This window comes from Coturnix japonica, chromosome 38 (genome assembly GCF_054131305.1).
Source record: "Coturnix japonica strain WE chromosome 38, WE-NBRP24, whole genome shotgun sequence".
Classification (NCBI taxonomy): Eukaryota; Metazoa; Chordata; class Aves; order Galliformes; family Phasianidae; genus Coturnix; species Coturnix japonica.
The window spans coordinates 5,073,152-5,097,035 of record NC_140700.1 but is presented as its reverse complement, the minus strand read 5'-3'; the positions used below and the strand labels follow the sequence as shown (position 1 = coordinate 5,097,035).

Genomic DNA, 23,884 nt, shown 5'->3' with positions numbered 1-23,884 from the left:
TGCAGTGATCCCTCATTGGGGAAATGGTCGTTAATTGCTGTTAATTCCTAACGAAACAGGGAGATTGTGGTTAAGGGGGGTGGGTGGGATGGTCGCTATTGAAAGCCGGGCTGCAGTGGCTGCCTGGGGAGGGGGGGGGTCGGTAAACGTGTCCATGTGTCACGTTGTGCTGGTGTTTCAGACCGAACAGCCCCATAAGCGCGTTATTCCCACCCTCGGTGCCGCCCCTCCGGGCACAGCGCAGGGACGGGACCGTGCGGTGCCGACAGGGGGCGGACGGGAGCGGCGGGGCGGAGCGGAGCGGGGCGGCGATGGGGACCCGGCGGCTGCAGCGCTGAACGCCCCCATCCCATCCCATCCCCCGCCCCCCAACGCGGCATGGCCGCCATCATCAAGAAGCAGATCCTGAAGCACTTGTCCCGGTGAGGAGCCGCGGGGGGGGCGGTGTGTTTTGGGGGGTACACGATGTCTGTCCGTCCCTATGGCCGCTGTGTGTCCCGGGGGTTCTGCCGTTGTGCTGCGCTGTGCGCTGTGTCCGGCCGCTGTTTGTGTCGGTGGGGGCAGATCGGCCGTGCCGGGCGGTGGGGGGGAATGGCGGCGAGTTTTGGCTCCGCGCTGACCTTGGCTGGGTCCGGTGCCTCAGTTTCCCTGCGGAGGAGCCGAGCGGAGCCGGGACGGACCCTCAGAGCTGATGGTTCAGCCCGTTCCGCTCCCTGCAGCGCACGGGGACCGTCACTGCCCGCAGCCCCTGGGGATGCAGCACCGCCGCTCTATGAACCCCTTGCACTGCAAACCCTGCCTTAAATCCGGCCTCAACTCCGCTCTTTGTGACCCCATCCCCTCGTCCTGTCACACAGACCCCGCTGCAGAACGTCCCTTTATTTCTCAGCTCTGGGCCCGTCCTTGCAGGGCGGTCTCCCATCGCTGGCACCGCTTCTGTGCCCTCCTGTGTGTGATGGAGTCCTGTGTGTGATGGAGTCCTGTGTGTGATGGAGACCTGTGTGTGATGGAGTCCTGTGTGTGATGGAGTCCTGTGTGTGATGGAGTCCTGTGTGTGCCTCTGGCAGAGTCAGATGTAAAGCGAGGGGCACGAGATCAGACCCGGCATCCCATGGCATCAATGCTGGGCTGAGGATTAAAGCTCCTTCCAAGGCTGCACTCAGAGCTTTGGGACCCTGGGAGCGATCCCTGCAAACTTTAATTGAGCTGCACGGAGCATCCACCTGCATTGGTTGGGGCTCAGAGCTGTGTGCAGCAGGGCCTGAATTCCTGCTCATCTGACATCAGGGATGGCCAGGATTCTTGTGCTGCTCCATCTCAAATCATGGCACTGATGGGTCTGTGATGGATGCAGCCTCCTGCCCTTTGGATTGGCAGCAAGGAGAGCTGGATGAAAGCAGCAGCTCCCGCAGGCTGAAGCAGAGCTTCAGTTCAAGCATTATTTGTGGGTGCTCAGTTCAATATTGCAGGTACTTTGCAGCAATGCATTTTGAACGCTGGTACTGGATTCAGAGGGGATGTTTTGCCATTCCAGCTCTGTGTGCTGCAGTTGTTCTGTTCCTGCTTTTCAGTGGGTTCTTTTCAGCCAGGTAATGGAATCACAGCGTTCTCTAAGTTGGAAAAGTCCTTCAGGATCCTCAGGTCCCATCACCAAAGGATCAACCACCCCCAAGGATGAAACTCCCACCACCTCCCCGGGCTGCCCCTTCCAGCACTTGGCTGCCATCTCCATAGAGAAATCCTTTCTGATTCTGATCTAACCCCTCCTGGTGCCACTTGAGACCTTTTCCTCGTGTCCTATCTCTTGTCACCCGAGAAAGGAGATGGGTCACATCGTTGCTGAGCCTCCTGCCTGGTATCTGTGGGGCGCTGGGCTCTCCCCTCCTCCTCCCCACACTCTTTCTCATCTCTTCACCAACTTCACTGCCCTTCACCTGAGCATCCTTCTTCCTGCAGGGACCTGAGCCCATTATTTGAGGTGAGGTCTCACCAGGTGCCTCTCCAGCCGCTCTCCCTAAGCCTGCAGTGCCAAGTCAGCAGCCTGATGTATTGTAGTTACTTGCAGCTACTGATCCCTTGTTCAAACAGGGGTGGGGAAGAGGAAGGTAGGCAGGACAGGATGTGACATTTATCTTTCACAGAAGGTAATCTCTAATGCTAATCGGGGCTGCTGTGCTGCACTGTGCCAAGCTCTCATTTGGCCAAACAAACATCAGCTGCTGCTGCTGCTGCTACCAGCTGTTTGCAGCTGCCTCCCCTCAGCTCAAGGCAGCAGCGTGGAATGCTAAATAGGCTCTTGCAAATGCAAGGAGAAATTGCATTTCCATTGCTCGGTCTGCATGCATCTTCCTGCTGGGCTTGGTGGAGCATTGCAGTGATGCAGTGCAACCTCCCCGTGCTGCCGGCGCTCTGTTTCATCTCTTTGGGGCTCCTTCAGCCCTGTGCTGCTCAGCTGACTCGGAATGATGTCATTGCTTTGGATTTCCTGCCATTGGGAAAGCAAAACCCGGCTCAGATCACGAGATGAACAATGTGAGCAGTGGGGCTCCTGCCTGGCACAGGCAGTGGGGTGCTGTGTTTGCTCTCTATGCTTCTTCCTTGTTTTCTTTGTGCACTGTTGCTCACTTGAGGGTCAGCCCTGGGAAATTCCCTGGCAGCTGCAGAGGTTTCATGTTCCAGCCTTTATGGGGCAGCGCCATTTAAAGCTCAGTGAGCGCCCAGCCAACGAGCTGCAAATAGCAAAACCCATCCTATGCACAGTGCTGTCCCACCCTGCCAGCATCCAGCCCGTGTCCCATGCAGGTTAAAGCTGTGCTTTGCTTCACCAGCCTCCAGGTACCAAAGGAGGTGGCAGCAGTGTAAGAAATCCCCCTAATTTCCTGGTTTTCATTGTGCTTTGGGGTGTGTGAGCAGGGAGGCAGCTTTGGTGAATGCTGCAGTCTCTTTCATCTGCTTGGAAACCTGGGTTGTCCTCAAGGGTTTCACTTGGACTTGAGTTGCTAAGCCCCTTGGCTGCAGATGCATTGTATTGCATTGCAGCAGATAAACTGCTGCTCTGGGAGCCTGGAGAGCTGATAAGGAATTGTTTGAGGCATTCTGTGCTGGGAGTGCCTCTGCCCTTGGATTTGGGCTGTTGAGTGGTCTGGCCCTTTATCAGTGCTGGGCAGCGCTGTGAGCAGGCAGAGGGCTCCTGGGTTGTACAAAACCTACTTAAGTGGTTTTGCTTCCTGAAAAGGTTTTTCTTTTTCTCCCCATGTGCCTCCAAGGCGCCGTTTTCCTCCCTTTTTATAGCAGTTCCCATCACTCACCCAGTTTTATTTCCTCCTGAGTCCCCTTTCGGTTCATTCCCAGACGTGTTTTGCAGTCAGAGCTTCTGCTGTTCCTTGAAAGCCCCCCTGGACTCAGCACTTCCCGACGTTTCCTTTTGCCACTCGTGACTTTATCTCCATGTAATCCTGACCTGTGGCTCACAGCACTCAGCACAAAGGGGGCTGCCCTAACACAGAGCCTTGCACAGTACTTTTCCATCTGCTGTAGTGGCGACCACCGGGGGTTATTGGCTCCTGCCGATGGATGATGCATGGCACCAAATAAAGCCAAGGTCGCTGCTGTCCTGCTAATTAGTTCTTGCATATAATAACCATAGTAACGAGGATATTAATAGGGACGAGTGTTTTGCTGTGTGGGTGCTGGTTGCGTGCAGTAGGTGGTGATTAGTGGGTAATTGCAAAGAGGTCTGGGGTGGAAGATGTGCCGATGTGATGGTCTGTGTGTGGGGGGGTGGCTCCAAGGGGAGGTTTTTATCTGTTGGATGCAGCTGCAGGTGTAGATGGAGATGTTTTATTTATGGTCAAACTCCTCCTTGCAGTCAGTGGGTTTGCAGCCATTGGATCTCCCAGCTGGTGAATGGGGCATCGTTTCTTGTCCGTGTGCTCAGGCTGATGATGGAGCAAAGAGGAACAGTCCTGTGCCCACCTACAGGATGCAATGGGGGAATCCCAAAGGCCAAGGGCTCCTGGAAAGAACATGGTGCTTTTCAGGCAGGTCCAAAGAGCTGCTGAGGGTTCACTCATCTGGGTGGTGCTGCTGCTTAGGAAGGAGCAAGGCCTTTATTCTGCCCAGACACTGGGATGGCACAGTTCACAACTCCATGTCTGCTGGTTTAGAGCTGCAGTGCCTGCAGCATCAGGCTTAACATGGGTGCAGGTGACTGTGATGCTCCATTGGCTGTCGGCTGCAGATGCTGCAAGAAAGGAGGCTGTCACTCATGGCATGGGAGCGGATGCATTTGTGCTTGTGTACACAGCTGCAGAATGCCCTTGTGAGTGCAGGACGGCTCTATCAGGGGTGGGAAAGGATTTTCTGCGTTGACTTTTTGTGGGCTGGCTGGCTTAGTGCTGCATGACTCCTTCCAGAGTTAAGGGGGAAAAAAGCAACTATCCCACACAGTCCGCTTTCCTCATAGGCACCGTTTTCATTCATTTTTCTCTAGGCCAGCAATCCGTGCTGCCAAAAATGTTACTGCTGACGAGTATGAATGCAGCAAGTCTGCCAGCAGGCAGCTCACATCGTCTGCTCTTACAGCTCCATCCTTCCCCTGACAGTGACCAAAGCAGTTCTGTTCAATCTGGCATCTGCAAGCTTCCAAGTTTGCAGGCATACATCATCACCTCTGCTCCTGTATGCCCCACTAACATGCATTGGGTGCAGCTGAGGATGCTTCCATCCACTGCCTGCTGTGCTCTCCTCCTTCTGCAGCCTTTCCCTGCAGAGGAATGCAGACGTTTTGTTTCAGCTGGGTTGTGTTTCATGCCGCTCCCTCCCGCAGTGTCCGATGTCACAGCTTCACCCTCCTTTCCCAGCACACCCGGGGTTATTTTTGACCCACGTATGCACCGAGTGAAGCAGTTCTCTGCTGAGACGTGGTTTTCAGGTTTGCAGCAGAGCTTGCTGCCCATCACCAGCCCTGCTGGAATCATTCCATCTGTTACGCTTAAATCTCAAGCCCACGAGGGCAATAGCAGGATATATGCAAGAATAAACCCCTAGGAGGAGGAACTGGAGCAGAGGGAGCGGGGTGATGGATGCCAATGGGGAGTTTGGGCTGAGGGTTGGGTTGCACTGGACCTGCTGACCAGAGAGCTTGTTTGAAGAGACAGCAATAAAAACAATTTATGGATGGTCTTTGACTTTCCTCTGTCATCATTACCTGGAGAAATGTGGGCAATAAAGCACTTCATCACTCCTGGGGGGAGCAGGGTTGTTCTCTTGCTGTGGTTGGGCTTTGGTTTGGGTTAATTTCTGTCCTGAGGCAGTTCTGCTGAATTCTGCCTTCCCGGGGCTTTAGGTGGAATTTTCAGTTCCTGGAGTTTGATTGAAACAGAACAAATAAACAAAGTCCCCTCAAATAGCAAAATGTGAAGGGATTTGGGGTTTTTTTGGTGGATTTTTTTTGGAAAAACCAACTTGCTTTGGGCCTAAAAATGTCAAAAGGTTTTAAGAAAGAAGGAAGTGGATTCCTTGCACTTAGCACACCCTTCTGAAAGGCTCCGTGGGTCTCAGCAGCTTGACCTGGCTTTTAGAGTCTCTCCTCTCTTGTAGCTTTACCAAGAATCTCTCACCAGACAAAATCAACCTGAGCACCCTGAAGGGGCAGGGGCAGCTGACCAACCTGGAGCTGGATGAGGAGGTGCTGCAGAATGTGCTGGAGCTGCCCACCTGGCTCGCCATCACCCGGGTCTACTGCAACAAGGCGTCCATCAGGGTGAGCAGACGGGGCTGTGATCGCGTCCTTGGGCTCAATCCACACCCTTCATTCAATTCACCCTTTATTTAATATTTAGAGCATGCTGTGGCAAAGAACCTCACAGCTCAGCTGCATGCTTGCTTTTGCTTGTACCAAGCCTGTATGTATCAGCTTTAATTGAAGACCTGGCACTGTTCTATAGAAGAAATGGTGAGGAATGACTCCCTGCTCGTTACCCCCAGGCACCTCAGGGTTTTACAGGCCTTTCTGTTTCCCCATTACCTCTATTTTCCTGTTATTTTGATAGCTGAGCCATTCTCTGTGTCTTCTCTCATCCCCACCGCCTTGTGTTTTCAATGCTAAGGAATCAATGCAGGCTTCCAGTGGGAATAGGAGGCAGAGACAAATGGAGCGCTGTCATCTGAAAGCCTGATGATGCTGTGAGGCACCATAAAGCAAACTGAGCTGAGCTCTTCATTGTTGAAAACGCAGCTCTTAAGAAAGATGTGAATGGCAGACATGGAAAGCGGTGCAGGCTGTGCTCATTCAGCCCCCGTTGGCTGTTTTTATGTATAATGGCTCAATTTGGGCACACGTGGACAGTTGCACTTTTGCACTCTGACCCCTCCTAGAAATCTTCCTCCTCGTGCTTTTTAGAGCACAAAATTGATTTGTTTTCAGCCTGTTTAATCTCAGCTGGTTCTAACCATAGCTGCGTTACTTGAACACGCTGTGTTTTAGTGCATGGAAGAGTCTTGCTGCGATGGTTCTACTCTGCCAAGTGAGAATGAAAATGAGCCTGTCTTACTCACTGGATCTGTTCTGTCTGTTTTTAGACTCAGATCTGCTTAATATAGCAGCAAACATTTGTCCTCCCTTGTACAAGGGCTGCAGAGTTAAGTGTGGCTGCAAGAAAATCAAATAAGATCATTTTATTTTATATGGAGTCTTCAGAAGAGTGACCTGACTTCCAGCAATAGCAGCATTTTCTATAAGGGAGGAGGGGGAATCTGAGTGTGACCTTCGAAGTGCAAAAGTGACTCTTGTAACCTTACCTTTATTGTTTCAGATCCAGTGGACAAAACTGAAAACGCACCCAATCTGTTTGGTAACGTTTATTCTCTTGTTCATTCCTTCTCTTCCTAATTCTGTAAAAGGAAACCATGAAGTGCATGCTCTGATGGCAGCCTGAAGCCTCCAGGCCTTTAGAGAGCTGGGGAGGGGGAATCCCAAGAGTAGTTCTTTTAGATGCAGGGTGACCTCCCATAGGATTCCTGTTTCCCTGCAGGGCACAGCTGGGCTGAGCTCATGCTGAAGTCCATAGCAATGTTATGGCTGCTTTGTGTTTGTTTTCCCCTCGGTCTTGTATTTATTGTTCCTGTGTTTTGTCTTCCCAGTATCTGGACAAAGTGGAGGTAGAGATGCGGACATGCGAGGAGCCTCGGCCGCCCAATGGACAGTCTCCCATTGCACTTGCAGCCGGCCAAAGGTCAGAGCCCTGAGCCCTGAGGCTTCTTTCTGCCATACTGGGGTTTGGGTATGGGCTGTTCTTCTCCAGAGTTAACCTCTGAGCTCTGGGGTTTCTGCTTTTAGTGGTTCTGATGTTGCTTGCAAACCTTGGAGGCTCTCAATTCGTACCACAGTCTCTCCCCGATGACTTAAAGGATCTTCTCTTTGCAGTGAATACGGCTTTGCTGAGAAGGTTGTGGAGGGGATGTTTATTGTTGTCAATTCCATCGCTATCAAGATTCACTCCAAGGCCTTTCACGCTTCTTTTGAGCTATGGCAGCTTCAGGGCTACAGCGTCAACCCCAACTGGCAACAGAGCGACCTGCGGCTCACCCGCATCACTGATCCACAGAGAGGGGAGGTAAAGAGCCTTCAGGTGTTCATGTGGGCCACATGTTTTTGTATAGGGACCACAGAGGAAAGCTGTGTTGGGTGGTTCCCTGTGCCCTTGTTTCATTCTGCGTCCTTCAGGGGTTTGGTTTAATCTGAGCATTTCCCTGTTTTCCTCTTTCTGGGCAGGTTTTGACATTCAAAGAACTCACCTGGCAGACACTCCGCATTGAAGCAGATGCGACTGACAACGGTGATCAGGATCCTGTCTCTACTCCTCTGAGACTCATTACGAACCAGGGCAGGATACAGATTTCTCTCAAGAGAAGGGTGAGTGTTTCACCCGTCCTTTGGAGGATGCGTTCTGTGCAGTGATGATGCACGTTTCCTCCCACATCTCTCAGCCACGCTTCGTTTCCTTCACAAGCACTGAGCCCTGATGCGTCGCTCTGCTTTCTATTGGAAACAGCTGTGTTCTAACCAAGTGTCAAAGCAGGTTATTTCCCAGGGGGGAATAATGTGTGTGGAGCAAGTCTTAAAACCTGTTTTCTCATCCCAAGGAGATCTGTTCTCTGTCTACCAGGAGCTGGAGGTCTGCTAGCTTTGCTTTTAGCTGCCAGCAGAAGTGTTGTATGGGAAACTGGTAATCACAGCCTGAACCTCTGATTAATCAGCTGAGGGAAGTGTTGGGGTCAGCTGTGGGAGCACAGGTGAGAGTAATGGAGCTGTGCTCCCAGAAGGGATGGAGCTTGACTCCTCCTCCAGACCTCATTTAAGGGCTGACCACCACTAAGGCAGCATCTCTTGGAGATTGCTCCTTGGTGGAGATTGCCTCAGTGGTTCCCAGCTTCCATGTGGGTGAGTTTTTCCTTTAAATAACCTTTTGGGTATTTATAACTACCATCATTTCATTATTGTCACCATACAAGTGTGATGGTGATTGGATGTGATGAGAAGTTGCAAAAAATGATCATCTCTTGTTCTGCTTTCTTAAATGGCCAGCAGTTTCCCTTCCAAAGGGAAGGCAGCTTTGGCTCCTTTCCTTCTCAGATGGGAGCAATGTGGGCATTCACCAGCTGGGTTAACTTCTCTCTCAGATGAGTTTCAGAGCAGCATCTCTATTTTGTGCTGCAGCTTCTGTGTATTTTTAGGAGTGTACTGTGAGCAGTTCTTGGTCCTTGACGCCTCCTTGCTGTTTTCAGACCAAAGATTGCAACGTGATGGCATCGAAGCTGATGTTTCTCCTTGACGACCTTCTCTGGGTGCTGACAGACTCTCAGCTGAAAGCAATGATGAAATATGCGGAGTCTCTGAGTGAAGCCATGGAGAAATCTGCTCAGCAGAGGAAGAGTTTGGCACCAGACTCAGTGCAGGTGAGTGAGCCATGATTCGGGTGTTGGATTGTAAGGGAAGAGGAGAAAACAGAGAGCTCTGAGTAACTGGTTGCTGAATGTCCTTCAGTAAATACATAGGGCAGAGGGCAAGAAGTGTTTCTAGAGGGGGAAGAAGAATATCACTGGTAGTGGAAGCTCTGGGGAAGGAGGGCTATGCATGTAGTGCAGTGAGATTACATGGAGGGAGCATCAGGAATACTTGGCCCTCTTGATCTCAGAATACCTTCCAAGGTGAGCTCTTACCAGGCTTGTTGTCTCCTAACAGATCACACCACCAGCTCCCAGCGCCCAGCAATCCTGGTCTCAACCATTTGGAGTCATCCCAAATGCAACCAGCATTGGTCAGTACTTCGATAAACATGACATGAAAGAGTCATCCTACCACCTCCTCATCTCACGCCTGGACCTGCACATCTGTGACGACAGCCACACTCGAGAGTCAGGTAACAGAGAGCAGCACCAGGAGGAAAAAAGTGATCCAGTCCTTTTCCCTCTCAAAGGAGGATTTTCCTCTTGAAACTCCCCCGATTGCTGTAGTGAGAAGTGGAATTAATGGGAGCCTGGAAAGCAGTGGGGTCTTCTGATCTGGCATTTGAGATTCTAGATGTGGTTCCTACGGTATAAACTGTTGCCTTGTTACATTCAATTCGCCTTTTCCTAACCTAGGATGAGATTCTGATGGGGCTCTATAAAAGCAGATACCAGCCATGGTAACAGTGATGGCAATCAAAGCAGCATTGTCCTGAATTATCCTGAGTCAGAGATTGGGTTACAGAGCTGATCATAGTTTTCTTTGTTCCATTTCTCACAGGCTCTTTGAAGCATGGGATGCTGGGCGGTGCTATACAGCTGACCTTCAGGAGGATGGCTTTTGACTATTATCCTTTCCATAGGGCAGGTAAGGGCAGCCTGTCCTTCCAGCCTGAAGAGAGAGAAAAAGAACTTGCAGAATGGTGACTCTGTGAGGCTTCAGGCAGGGCAAGGATTCTTCCCAATGCTTGTGTTTGAAACACTGGTGGGGGCAGCACCAGAGTGTGATACCAATCAAGGAGGGGGTGCTTTACAGATTGATATTGGTTTAAGGGGGGGAGCAAGAGGGTTGTGAGTATGCAGGAGCCTAATCTTAAAGCTGGTGTGTTTACTTTAATGCAGGAGATGCCTGCAAGCATTGGGTGAGGTACAGCGAGGCAATGGAGACGCGGGGACAGTGGGCAAAAAGGCTGGTCAGTGAATTTCAGAGCAAGGTTGAGAAGCATTATGAAGAAATGGACGCTGCCTTTGCCAAGACTCCACTTTCTCCCTTCAAAAATAAAGCAGGTAATGATGTTGGATTAAACTCCTGATAAAGCTGGAGGTGGTGACGGCTGTTCTACATCCAGCAATATCTCTTGTTCCCTTTCTTAGCAGCTTGATCTGCTTTTCAGAAATGCATAGAACACCAAAAATCATGAATTGAATGGCAAAGTGCAGTCACTTTTATACTGGAATAATAGTGCAGCAAGAATGGGCACACCTGGCTTATTCTTTTCCCCTTTAAGTGTATATATAATGAGTAAATGAAGTAGCCTGAGCAGCAGGAGGTGGCTGAAGTGTAGCTGAAGATCTTCTGTTGGCGCAGATTGTGCAGATCCTTCGCTGTGTCTTTCCTTTACAAGCACTGAGTGTTGGCTTTTTGTTTCCTGCCTGGCTGTGCCCATCTGTTTCTAATCCTGGGGCTGGTAATTCTGCTCCATAAGCATGTATGTGTTGGAGCTGACAGTGACATTCACTATGAAGGAGTAAAACCCTTCTGCTTTCCCATCCCTACAGATACGTCGTCGAGTCCTCATAGGAGCCCCTTAGAGAAGGGCCGTGGAGCTCCCTGCAGTCTGCCCCAGCTCCGACACCCTCCCTGGCACCGGCTGCGGTCCAGCTGTGTGCTGCTGCGTGTGGATGACTTGGATGTTCACCAGGTGGGGTTTGAGCAGTGCCTGGGTCAGCAGTTGTTTGGGAAGAAGGAGATTTCATTGAGTGTGGTGCAAATAAATGGCACAAATCTCACTTCATTCCCCCCTGTCCTCTCACTGCCTACCCTTGTACAAAGTTGGTTCCCCTCCTGTTTATCATCCCCTTTTAAATGTTGGAGGGATAGATGTGTATCTAAGGCGATGAATTCCCTCGAAGGAGAGGAGTTAACAGTGTTGGCATGTAGAAGAAAGTTGAATCACAACTGGAAAGCCGAGTGTGTTTGATGTGTAAATGAGACACGCTGAGTGTAGGAGGCTGCAGGCTTACTGGGATGCTTCCTTTTGCCACATGTAGGTTTTGTATATCTGCATGCCATTTCTGCTTCCAGGTTTCCACAGCTGGCCAGCACAGTAAGAAACCTTCCACCTTGCTTTCGTGTAGTAGAAAATTCCTCAACCTGCCTGATCAGGTCTCTGCAATCCACATTGAATTCACAGAGTATTACTTCCCAGACAATCAAGACTTTCCAGGTAATACTCCAAGGTTAGCACCTTCTTTCACTAGTTCCTTTAAGAATCAGGCAGGTTGTAATTCTTGAGGTGTGTTGACCATTCTGGAGGTCCTCTGGGTGTCCTTTTGGCTCCCCAGTGTTTGCAGGTTTGCCTTTCTAAATGAGTATTTTTTAACCCCATGGGGATGGTGGTGTAGAATTTGCCTGGTGTGAAATGTGGAGGGAAAGTTGTACTTGACAAATAATGAATCTGAGAGCGTTTGAAAGGACCTGCTTTGGTTAATGCTTGGGGTTCCCTGGGGAGCTCTCAGTGTTCTGCAGCTTCCCTGGTGTGAGAGTCTGTTTTGAGGCAGATATTAAACCTGTGCTTTGCTGTTTGCAGTGCAGGTACTGAATTTGACTCCGTTTCATTTCAGTTCCTTGCCCAAACCTGTATGTGCAGCTGAATGGTCTGACACTGACCCTGGATACAGCAAGCATGCTCTGGATAAACCTCTTCTGTCTGGATCTTTATCGCAGCCTGGAGCAGTTCAAAGCCATCTACAAGCTGGAGGACTCAGGCAAACGTGATGAGCACGTTGATGTTCGACTGGACGGCTTCAGGCTGAAGGTAACTCTCCTTCCCCCCTCTTCCCAGCAGTGTCATCTCCCTCTCTGTGGTGGGAATAGCTGGAGTCCAGGATGAGCAAACAAAGCCTCCAACTCTCTTCTGTCCACTGCTTGTGTTGGTTTTGTTTTCATCTATGAGCCATAAAACAAAGGTTTGAGTTCTACTTCAGAGCAGGCAGACCAGTCAGTAGTTGTCAAAGCAGTTTTGAGGAGGAATTGCTGGTTCAGGTAACCAGAAGTTGCTTTCTGGACTTTGGAAGCTGCTTTGACTCTCCTTCTATCCCCAGTGGGTTCTCTCCATTTCCCCTCTTCCTGCTTTACTTGTGTTGTCTTCCTTACAGCTCAGCATCCCCGTGGAGAAGCAAGTCTGTGCCCATCGGGATCGCCCGCAGGCGCTCTGCATTCGCACTTCAGAGATGGCCGCCACCAACACCCGACACGCTCCTTTCTGCAGCTGCCAGGACCTGCAGAGCCTCTTCCGTAGATTTGCTGCCTCAGAATTCTTCCACTCCAGCTACACCCAATTCCCACGTTCCCAGGACAACTTTAACCTCCTCCATACCCTTTTCCTGCGCCATGCCTACCAGGTGGATGATGGACCTCAGAAGCAGACGGGTTTTCCTCAGCCGCTGCGTAAAACCTCCGCCTCCGAGGATCTGTGGTCTGTGAATTTCACTGAGCTTTGCCTGGACTTTGAGGGTGCTGAGAGCTCAAAGGGCAGAGCCCTGAGCTTTATTGACCCATTTCCCCTTTCCGTTTGGGTCTGTCTTCCCAAGAAATGGGGCCAAGCCCGGATATCTAAACGACAGCCATCATCTGTCCCTGATTTGAAGATGAAGCCTTCTGCCAGCTTCAGCAATCACTCCAAGAATGAGAACCTTCCCAGACAACACGGGGTCTGTCAAAGATCGAGAACTGACCAGGATCTGAAGAGCATCCACAAGATCCCAGAGACAATGGATGCCTTGGGAGAATCTGAGTGTGAACTTAATGATGTGGTAGATGACAAAGAGCTGGAAGCCTCTGCTGATATCCATGTGCTTTTGTCTTCCTCTGTCCATGTCAAAGTTCGTCTCAACCACTACCAGTACTTGGTGCTGCTCAGGATGAAAGAGGTTCTGCAAACACTACAGGAGCAGCTGACCCGAGATACCCAGGAGATGACTGGGTGTCCATTAGATCCCATGTCTGCTTCAATAGGAGTTATGTTCCACAGTGCTGAGGTGGCCCTGCTCATGAACCCCACGGAAGGCTCCTGCTTGGAACCCAAATCCCTTGATTCAGATACAACAAGCCTGATAGAGTCAGAGCTCTCACCTTCAGACAGCAAGGAGGGATTGGCAGCTGAGGAGAAGGAGCAGAAATCTGAGGCTGGTTCAGAGAAGGGAGCATGCGGCACCACAGAGGTCCTGGAGGACAATGAGGCTGAAAATGCTGGCACCAGCGTAACCGGTGTGCCAAAATCTGCCAGTGATGGAGCTCTGAGTGCAGCTGCACCGAGTGAGAGCATGGAGGAGAAAGGTCTGATAGAGGAAGCACATGAAGCTGTGGAAGCCCTGGTTGCAGAAGGAGCAGAAGTGCCCAGCAGCCACCCTCAGAGCCCTCCTCCTGCCCTCCCCATCAGCCCAACCTCAGCCAGTGCCGGCCCCCCAGGAGGGGGGAATCCCACTCTCAATGGCCAGGCAGAGCTCGTCCCTTTGAAGAACCTGGAGGTGGAGCTGTCTAGTGCGCTGCATATGACAAAGGATGCCACCAAGGAAGCTCTGCATGTTACAATGGACCTCACCAAGGAAGCTATGTCTATAACAAAGGATGCTCTGAGCTTGAGCCGGGAGAAGATGACCTCTACCATGCAGAAAATGCTCTCTCTGCCCCCAGCCAAGTGAGTGGGCTGTTCTCCTGTGGGGCTGCTGGGAGGGAGGGAAGCTGTAGGTCATTTGTGTTCTGTGTGGACCAGAGAGATGTCAGACCTTCATCTCCTGGGGATGATAGAAGTACGCTATAGCCAGCATTGCAGGCGTGCAGTGTATAGTGCAGTAATCCTGATGTAATCCTGATGCTGAGCTGTTTGCCTTTGTCCTTCTCTTTGTTTTTCTGTAGGGATTCCGTGCCCAAAGCAGAAGAAGGGGCAGTGACTCCAGGGGGTGGCAGCAGCCGGATGCGTTTCTTCTCCATGAAGAGGACATCATCCCAACATTCCTTTGACAGCACGTCTGTGGATGGGAGTGGTCCTGAGGATGGGCTGTCTGTGGACAGCGATGGCAGCGATGGCTTTGTAATGCTCACAGACTCTGGTAACCAGGGTCCAGCTGTGTCCTCATCCCCACTCTTATTTCACACCAGTTAAATGAGCTTTGGCTCATGTTGTGTTCTTACACACTCGTTCCTTTTGAGGAGGATGAGCATTTCACCCATAAAGGCTCTTAATGCTTCTGTAGATGCCTTTATTGAGATGAAGAGTATGAATGAGCAGGAGGGCTCTCCCAGCACCATTACTGTGTTGTTCTGAGACATTTGGCCATAATAGAGCCAGTGTGTAGGGACACACACACAGATGTCCCACAGCTTCTGGGGAGGGTTTCATAAGGGATGGTTGGCAGTAGGGCACTGCAGTATACTTTGCTTCAGCTGCACATTGCTTAGATTCATCCAAGGAACTGGGGAGTGTTCTGTGGAGGATGGTTTAGGTGATGAGATTAAGGCAGATGCGGAGACCAGAACTGCTTAAAAACAGACAAAGAAACAAGAACCGAGCTGTTGCTGTTGCCACTTCTATTCCAGAGCCCAGCCTGGACCCTCTCCCCTCAGGGCACCTTACCCAGGTGCACAGCAATGCAGGCAGCAGAGCAAACCTGGTGGCAGAGGATGAGAGTGGAGCATCTCCTGAAATAAACAGCACAGCTTCCCAGAGCGAAGAGCCCAGCCTGCAGCTGGTCAGAGCTTCGTTCCTTTGTGATATTGCCTCTGACAGAACCTGGAGGTGAACCACGTGGCTGAGCTCGTCCTTCTCTGTTTCAGGTGTCTGTCCTGGTGCTGAAGATGAATGGGGTGAACTGTGCGATAGAGGCACGAGGTGATGATTTATCTGTTGCTGTACAAGTGATGAATGTGGTTCCAGAGCAGCTGAACAACGTTGGGATGTGGCAGTACCTGCGTGGCTACCTGGGTAAGGTTGTGGCTTTTACAATTGGCTGGTCTGCCAAATTCTCTCAAGGCATCTTCCATTTAACTTCAACATTCACAAAGCTGAAGTACCTGTACGGTCAAGCTGTGGTGTCCAGCACAGTGAAGCTCTCATCCTTCATAGGGAATGTTTAATTGTCTTCTGGGATGCATGAAATCAGCAAAAAGAGGGATAAAGCTCCCTAAGGAAACCCCAAGTCCTTAGCTTTTAAATGCAAACATGCAAAGTTGGGCTGTTATTTATCCATGCTGCCTGTAGCCACGAGGGGGCACAACGAATCCAAGGCTGGGTGGTGGTGAGCAGCTCTGGGAGGCTGAGAGGTTCTGTTCAACTCGTGCAAATGCTGAATGAAGGCTGGTTTTGTAATGTGCTGAGATGGTGAGAAAGGTGGGTGGGCCTGAGGGATTAACGAGCCTGGTTCTGCTGGTAGCTCCTTGTGTTTTGAAACCTGGTCTTATTTCTTATGGGAACAGGTTGCCCAAGGAGGCTGTGGATGCCCCATCCCTGCAGGCATTCAAGGCCAGGCTGGATGTGGCTCTGGGCAGCCTGGGCTGCTGGTTGGTGACCCTGCATATAGCAGGGGGTTGGGACTGGATGAGCACTGTGGCCTTAGTGCTGTTTTCCAATGTTAATGATTCTCTGCTTCCATGATTCATTCTGCTTCAGGAGATGCAGACATGGAGAAGCCTCCAGCCCCTGAAGCTGCTCAGACCCAGCCAGAAGTGTGTTTGCGTCTTGAAGCAGGACCGAATGCTGCTCTGCGTTCCCCACTGGCTGTTCAGAACGGCTTCCTTCAAATGCTGGTCCGCAGTTACACAGCAGAGTTCTTCATGTCCTTCCTTACCAACCTCGGCCCCTTCCTTGAGGATGAAGTTATCCCAGAGGTGATCCCTATGGAGATTGAAGTCGTGGATGCCAAAATCACATTGAAGGTGGGTGTGTGGGGAACTGAGTAGAGCTCACCTGCAATGTTCTGCTTGGGTAAGGATGCTGTGGGGTTGCTGTGGCTTTCTCCCGTTTCCCTGATGGTGTTTTATTTTGTTTCTAATGGACAAATGAGTAACACGAGCTCAGATTGTGGAGAAACAGGAGGCTGACATTCAGATTCTCTCCCCAGCTTTGTTGATGACCTATTTGCAGACTCAAGGGAAAGAGAATTAAATACCTCTTCCCCGAGTGCTTGTGTGAAAAGGGAATTATTTGACCTTTTCAGTAAGCATGTAAAGAATTATGGGTGGAAAAACCCACATTATGTAAGAGATGGTTGATGTAAAGTTGGGGACAAGCAGGAACCACAGCAACATGAAACTCTCCAGACTTCAAGATATTAGCTTCATTTTAATAGGTTTTTGAATCAGGAGTTTGCAGGACAACTGTGAGAGTAACCTGAGGGGAACTGGCCTCTGCCCAGCTTTGTTATGGATATGGCAGAACTGGGCTGTGATCCCTGCTAGTCCTTTGGGCACAAATTAAGTCTCAAGTGCAGCTCTGTGTAAATAAAGCCAGGCCTAATCTCTTCTTTGTCTGCCTGCTCTTTGTTTTAATTTCTCAGGATGACAGCCCCCAGATATACCCCACCTCCCCTGGCCCTGTTCCCATCACTTTGGCGATAGATCACGTCCTTGTGAAGCGCAGAGATGATGGAGTTTTCTACCTAACAGGTGAGAAATGCCAGGAGATGCATTTGATTCTCTAGGCTCTGCTGGAGGTGATTTTAAAATAGGGATAAGATATAAATCTTTTCTCCCCCTTGAAGGCAAAAAGAGCATCCAGGCTTTTCTTTTAGTCCTCTCAATCCTGTCCTATCAATATCCACACCTGAAATGTTCTCTGTGCTTTTTGTTTCCCAGCTCCACACAGGGAGGACTCACCGAAACCAGACAAACCTGTGTCGGTTCTTCAGGACCTGAAGGCAGCACAGTGTGTTTTGGCAGCACCAGCAGGAGGGATTCATGGACTGCAGGTGAGTCACTGCTGCTGTCTAGACAACCAGATAGCTGGTGGGAGGTGGAAAATGAGGCCTTTTGTCTGCATCTGTTTGCAGTTACTGGTAGGTGTGGTGTGTTGCAGATAGGGAGTGCAAAGAAAGGCGGTCTGTGCCTCCTTTTACAGGGCATTCAGAGGATTAAGGGATCAGCCAGCTTGCTGCAGGCCTTGCTCCTATGGCTGGAAATGCAAAGGGAGGTCTTAACAGAAAGCAGTCATTAGAAATGCATCTGATGGGTATAGAAGTCCTTGGGTGCCAGTTATAGAAGTTCTTTGTGAATCAGACTGGGTCTCTGTCAGTGAGCTCTGTGTGTATATCAGTGCAGTTAGATCTGCCCTGCTGCTCACCTTCCTAAACTCCTGCTTGGTTTTTCTTTTTCTCTGTCTCTTGAAGTTAAAGGAAGTACCAGAGTTGCAAAGAGAGCTTCAGAACACGAAAATAGCCCTTGCAGAAGCCAACATGGACAAGGCTCGTCTTCTGCAGGAAATTAGGAAATACAATCCCCTCTTTGAGCTCTGACAGCAGGCGGCAGCTGCTCAGGAGGAGTGGAGACCACCACCAGCACTACGGCGGCGAGTTTGATTACATTGCTGCTAAACAGGTCAACCTCCTGGAGACTGATGGTCACAAAGAGTGGAAACCAACTGTGATTGTGAAATACTCTTCATACAGGGAGAAAGGACAGAGCTTGGCTGAGCAGCACGGCGGGGATGAGGAGTTACCTGTGTGCTGCCACTTCCCTCTGTCCTGGCAATATGGTGCTACCACTGAGCCAGGGCAGCGCTCAGTCTGCAAACTAAAGGTCTGAAGTTGGTGTGGGGACAGCTCTTCATCCACATGGTGGTAGAAGACAAGTTTGCTTTCAGCCCTTCTGCTTGGAGATGGTTGGCATTGGGATTTCTGCTTTTTTTCAGCCTTCCTCTTTGTGTTCTTGCCCAATGCCACGTGCCAGAGAGCAAAAGGAGTGCAGTTAAATTCACCACATCAAGGAGTGGCAGAGAATGGGTAGGGCAGAAAATGTGGCTTGGAGCTGTGATATGAAAGCTTGTGTATTGTCACACAGAGAAAGGAACTGAAGGCAGGAGAGGTGTGAGATGCAGAAGGGATTTCCCCATGTGGGGGAAGGGAGCTACAAGAACAGAGCCAGGATAGAAGAGAAATTCCTTCAGTTTTCTTTTTCCACCGGTAGGAAAGAGAGGTGGTGGTGTATTAGACTTAGTCTGATTAACTCTCAGTCCTGCAACATTTGGCTTTATTGATGCAGAAGCAAAGAGGAATTCATTATTTCATTACCAAGTGCTGTTTAATCTGTCTTTAATGTTACAGTCAAAGAATAGGGGTGATGGAAGTTGGCTGAATCATAGAGTGAGGCCTTTGTATTTCCTTTGGGGTGTCCTTAAACCATTCTGTTCCCCAAGTTTCACCAGTGGAGAGAGGGAGCACCAAGAAATAGCTGCCTGCACTCCTATAGGGTCATGTATTTTAATAGCCCTGAGCTCACACTCGGTGTTAGATGACTTTTAGCAGGGATGCTGGTGTGTGGGTCAGGAGGAGGGTGCAGGCTGGCACTGCTCACTGTGGGATGGAGCTGCAAATGAGCAGGGTTTGTATTCTGTGTGTGTGTTTGTAAGTGTTACTTCATTGTAATTAGTTGAACTAAAGTAATAGAAGATTTTAATCCTGTTTGCTATGCAAGGAACAGCCTCTGATCTACAAGCCACGAGTAGCTGAGGCCTGGGAGCTACGCAAAAGAAAGCAATGATGTAGGAGCTGAGTTTGCTCTGATGCACTTGTCCCTTTGCCCAGCTCTGGAGCTGCTGAGCAGTTTACAGACGCTTTAACAGACACTCCTGGTATTGTTTGAGCTCTCCTGTAGCTCTGGGGGCAATAGGGACATATTTGCAGTGTGGGGTTGGGCTCTGGTTTGTGCTGCTGGCTGTGGTTTGTGGAGAGCTGGGATCATCCCTTGCTGTGTTTGTTGGCTCAGTGACTGTAAAGAGACAGAGGCTGATGGTCTGCTGTCACTTTAGGATCATCAGTGTCATTCAGTGTCTGACTCCATTATGCTGAAGGTAGCCCTGACCAACATTCATTGGGAGTAGTGCTCGGATGTGGGGTCCGAACAGCCTCGGGGCAGGCCATGCTGCTGAACTGCAGCGTTTTGGTGTCTTTGCCTGCCAAGCTGTGACTGGCCGTGCCTCCAATCAGCTGTGACAGCAGCGGGAGCCTGGCCTTCCTTCTGGAAACTGGAAGTGGGTGAGCACAGATGAATGGAAAGGAAGAGAGTTTGCCTTTGGCAGAGGCTCTGCGCCCTCCACCCACTGCCTGGGCTGGAGCTGATGTTTGGTGCTGTGCCTTTCACAAGGATGTGAGGCCTTCCTGGTTCCTGTTAGACAACTTTGCTGTTGTCTCTGGAGCTCATTCTGTGACCCATCCCCTGCTCGGTGCACAGCTCGGGTCTGTGTTGCTGTGTGTGATGGAGGATCGTTCTGGAGCAGCCTGTCAGGCCTGTTCTCTAGGGGAAAATGCACTTTAACTTTCTAAGCATCAGCAGGAAGTCCTGCACCAATACTGCCTCGTGCATAGAATCTGTAAGTAAAAGCAAGGGTCAGAAATGCAAATTATCTTCCATAGTGAAATAAAACTCTTTTCTTGAGCAGTTCTCAGAGTAATTGAGGAAGGAGGTCACAAAGCCTCCGTGTATCTCTGGACTTGCTGTGAAACAAACCTATATGCAAAGCTCACTGTAAGTATCATTATGAAGTGCACAAAGCCCACGTGAGCAGAAGTTGAACTTTAGGTCAACCTCTGTGCTTCTGTGCTTTCCTCTTTTTGTGTGAAGCAAGGAATGCAAGAACACTTGCCTTAGGTGGAATGCAATGGTGTGACTTTTTATTCACTAACTGCTTGAAAATGGGAGGTTCCTTTCTTCTTTCACGTCATGACTTTTTGTTTGAGTAGAAGTCAGGCTTCATTTCCAGCCAGCACAGGGATGGATGGGCTGAAGGGGTTTTCTCCAACGTGGTGCCTATTTGCAGTGTCACAGAACTCCTTACCTCTCTTTCCACGTGGGCAGACAGACCAGAGCTGGGCCTGAGCTGTTGGCAGCAAATCTTTTGCTTCAGCAACTCGAGTGCCCCAGATCTGGGTAAGAATTAAATCGCTTCCACTGTCTTCTGCTTTAAGTGAGTGAAGTACTGTAAAACACCATCCCCTTCCTTTCTACCACGTGTAGGTGTGGGAGGACAAAAACTCCACTGATGACGATTAGCAAAGTTTACTTTTTAGAGCCTTTTGTTTAAGGACTCTACGTTATGAGAGCCAACTTAATCCTTTGTGTAACTACACGGCAGTTACCTTAGGAAAAGCATGTGGCCTCAGCATCTTTTACATTTAGTTAGAAGTGTGCTCAAAGGGGATTACTGGATGTACAGGTGGGCAATGTACAAGTCTGAACTTGAATTTTAGGCAGTATTGGAATTTTGTTGCTGTAATTTCCACTCTTGCACTTACTGGTTCTGTGAACCATGACAAGAAATTAAACTTGTTAACCTCCTTGCAGGCTCGTGCACTTTTTACCCCCCTCTCCTTCCTCACGTTCCTGACTGTATATGGATTCTAGGCAGCTCCGTACAACTGCCCTTGGGAGGAACAGCCAAATGATGACTTAAGAGACATCAGTTTTCAGTGTGTTCCCTTGCTGGTGCTAATGGAGCAATACATGCCGGAGGCGTGAAGCTCCTTGGACATGTTGGGGTTGGTTGAGACAGATCGCAGCGCGCTCTCCCTACTTTGAATCACACAAACACAATTACACAATGAGTATTTGCTGTCCCAGGGAGACTAAGAATATAGTAACAAGTTTAATGTACAAAAAAAAAGATGCTTCTGTACAGAGACACCACTGCACCTGTGCCAGCAGAAGGGACGATGCTGGTGGGTAAATACACTTGAGGACGTTGCATGTTCCTTTCCCAGGCTGCTGGATCTGAGGACCCTGAGGCACCAGGCCAAGGATCTGCCTCCTCCTTGAGCCTGCACAGCACTAAGCTGACAAACTGGCCTTCAGCAGTTACTGCAGGAAACATCCCCGTGGATGCCTACATGAATGTCTGCACACAATGTGCTGCTCGTGGGCTGCTGGCAGGGAGTTTAATGGGAGCAACTGCAGGTTCTGCTGCAGCATTTCTCCCTGTCCTTCTGCCCCATGAGCCGTGCTGAGAACACTCATGGTAGTTTTGTAAACTGAAAGCAATCCACATAAGACCTCGATGCTTGAAGTTACTGAAATCCACGTTGAATTGAGCTTGCTTTGGTACAGCTTCCTTGGAGAAGACTGCAAGCGGGAGAGGGGAATGCTTCTGTCTCATAACTGTCATATGGTGCACAACCAAAGCTTGTTTGAACTTGTCTTCTCTTTGCTGATCCCAGGACACTTCAGTGGAAGATGATCTTTTTATATTTGGAATTCGGGATCTGTCCTCGTGACTTGAGCCTCCTCACAGCCTCCCGCATGTGTTTGGGCTGCAGAGGTGGCAGCTCCCCCCACTTCTCACACACATCCAGTGCTAAACAAAGGACAAGAGTTGACATGAACAAGGACAGCTCAGCTCTGCCATTCTCCCAGCAGGAGACATTTGAAAAGCCTCCCACTGGTTGAACTTCAATTATAAAGTCAACAGGTAACAGTGTTCAAAGTTCATGTTTTATCTGTACAAAGGGATGAAACAGCTTTGGGTGTTTCTCTGAAGAAAAACTAGTCCTTGAGGCATCAATACCAGCTCAGAATCAGCTGCTTTGTAACCACGTCCCAGCTGCTATGGAATAGACTAAGTCATGCAAGAGCTTGAAAAGGCCTCATCATCTTAAACCTGCTACTTTAAAACCACTTCTAGCTTGTGAAGTATGTTTGGGGACTTGTGTGCAGCAGGGATAGGAGGAAGGAACCACTTAAAGGGCAGTTCCTGTGCTTCATTTCTGGTAAGTATCATTTAGATCTCCTGCCAAGGACACGAAGCAATAAGTACAGCAGTGAAGCTGCTTATCCAGACTGCCTCTGGCAACACAGAGCTGCAGACACAGTCAAAGCAGCAGAAGTGCCAAAAGCTGCATCATCCTGGCTGATGGCAACCCCTGCAAGTCCAGGCTGTGTGTTTTGTGTGACAAGCCTGTACTAAGTGGCTGGCACAAAAAACAAGAATCTTTTCCTCCTCTGCATGAGCAGGGACACAACTGGGTCAGCGGTGCACAGTCTATCCCAAGGAGATCTCAGCTCACTGCATTAACAAAGAATCTTGCAGGCTAAGAGGCTTAAATAACGCATTTCCCTTCTAAGCTGAATTTGTCCACAGTAGCATTAATGAGATCTTTGCTGTAGCACTGCAGCCTGCTCATTTAGGGGCATGAAGTCCCAAGTCTTAACAGTTGCCTTCTGCTGCTGCTGAAAGCAGGAGGGCCCTGCAGGGCACTGTCCAGGCTGCACACCTGGACAAGAAGCCACAAAAGTCCAGCTTTGTTTCATGTCTCTCTGCTTTAAGCAATGTGCTCTCTGTGTCCTTTTTACTGAACAATAATGTGATTTGCTCACCTTCCTCCACCACTTCCCCAACGAAGACCTTGGAAATGCCAGACATGGCAATAACCACATTCTGAGAGACAGAGGTGCCCGTGATGGACTGGATCAGCTGCGCAAGCAAAGAACAGGCAGTCAGTCAAATGAGGTACATGCAGCAACACTGAAACACTTCAAATTATATTTAGTGATTGGAGCCAAATACTGAGCACCAGCGAACAAAATGAGCAGAAACAACAGTTAACAGAGCTTTGGAATGAGCTCCTATGGCTTTGGGCACATGGTAGCTGTAACAATTTGAGATTCCTTTGATTCAGCTACAGATCAGTGCTAGCAATTATTTTGCATCGCTGTCCCCCCACAGCCATGTTGGGGAGGGGAGGTTGGGGGGGGGGGGTTGTGGGCAGGCTGAGCCGTTTGCTTTGTGTTGGAGCATGAACTGAAGTCGTACCCGTTTGATGGCAGCCTTGGGGAAGGCAGAGCGTCGATACATCTCGTAGCGATTCAGCTGCTCCTCGGAAAAGGAGGAGACCAGGATCCTGGAGGGGAGAGGACGAATCACTTACAGGGATGAACCACAAACGATGCTGATGCTGCTCATGGCCATTAACCCCGCCCTGCAGCGCAGCCCATTCCCCAGCACTCACTGCATCTTTTGGATCTCGTCCTCGTCCACTTTGTGCTTCTTCTCCTTCCTCTCCTTCAGTTCCACCTTCACCTTCTTTGCCGCCTGTTGCAGGTTCGGATCCTCCCCGTCCATCCCGTCCCCGCTCCTCCCCTACGATACAACACACCGTTATGGACCGGCCCCGTTCTCTCCTCATCTCCCGGCCGACCCGGTGCTGAGCCCTCACCTCCCCATCCGCCGCCTCCGCCTTGAGCTCCTGGCCGGCTCCAGCCTCCATGTCCCCCTCTATAACCCCGTCCGTGGCCGTCGGTTCCTCCATGGTCCCATCCCCGCCGTGTGGTGATGTAGCGGTCGGTGCCGGTTCCCGCTCGGTGCCGCCCCCCCGCTCCTCCCGGCCCGGCTCACCGGGATCCGCCATTACGCCTCGTCTCTACGGTCGCCTGGTGATGACGTCACACTACGGTGGC

The 23,884-nt window shown here is 50.2% G+C and overlaps 2 protein-coding genes across 4 annotated transcripts; one reads left to right on the top strand and one right to left on the bottom strand.

The window, feature by feature from the left end:
• Positions 1–257: 257 nt before the first annotated feature.
• Positions 258–20,773, top strand: BLTP3A (bridge-like lipid transfer protein family member 3A). Of its 3 annotated transcripts, none has more exons than XR_014938788.1 (21): positions 258–422; positions 5,602–5,764; positions 6,816–6,854; positions 7,144–7,235; positions 7,427–7,616; positions 7,775–7,915; positions 8,788–8,958; positions 9,245–9,422; positions 9,791–9,877; positions 10,132–10,296; positions 10,789–10,931; positions 11,315–11,456; positions 11,854–12,047; positions 12,388–13,928; positions 14,147–14,321; positions 14,828–14,979; positions 15,065–15,212; positions 15,897–16,162; positions 16,783–16,891; positions 17,081–17,193; positions 17,611–20,773. XR_014938788.1 is itself a non-coding variant. In XM_015885139.3 (21 exons), exons 1-21 carry the CDS (start codon positions 379–381, stop codon positions 17,734–17,736), a joined length of 4,398 nt encoding a protein of 1,465 aa, XP_015740625.2. In that variant the 5' UTR covers positions 258–378; the 3' UTR covers positions 17,737–20,773. The 3 variants fall into 3 exon arrangements, 2 of the variants coding, with proteins under 2 accessions (XP_015740625.2, XP_085383347.1); XM_015885139.3 differs by having other exon boundaries at positions 14,147–14,340; XM_085527221.1 differs by lacking the exons at positions 258–422; positions 5,602–5,764; positions 6,816–6,854; ... (4 more) ...; positions 9,245–9,422; positions 9,791–9,877 and having other exon boundaries at positions 10,155–10,296; positions 11,315–11,469; positions 14,147–14,340.
• A 267-nt stretch (positions 20,774–21,040) lies between these two features.
• On the bottom strand, positions 21,041–23,851 carry TAF11 (TATA-box binding protein associated factor 11). Its single transcript, XM_015885168.2, has 5 exons — positions 23,644–23,851; positions 23,437–23,567; positions 23,241–23,328; positions 22,805–22,901; positions 21,041–21,785 (listed from the first exon to the last, which is right to left on the bottom strand). Exons 1-5 carry the CDS (start codon positions 23,833–23,835, stop codon positions 21,655–21,657), a joined length of 639 nt encoding a protein of 212 aa, XP_015740654.1. The 5' UTR covers positions 23,836–23,851; the 3' UTR covers positions 21,041–21,654.
• Between the last annotated feature and the right edge of the window lie 33 nt (positions 23,852–23,884).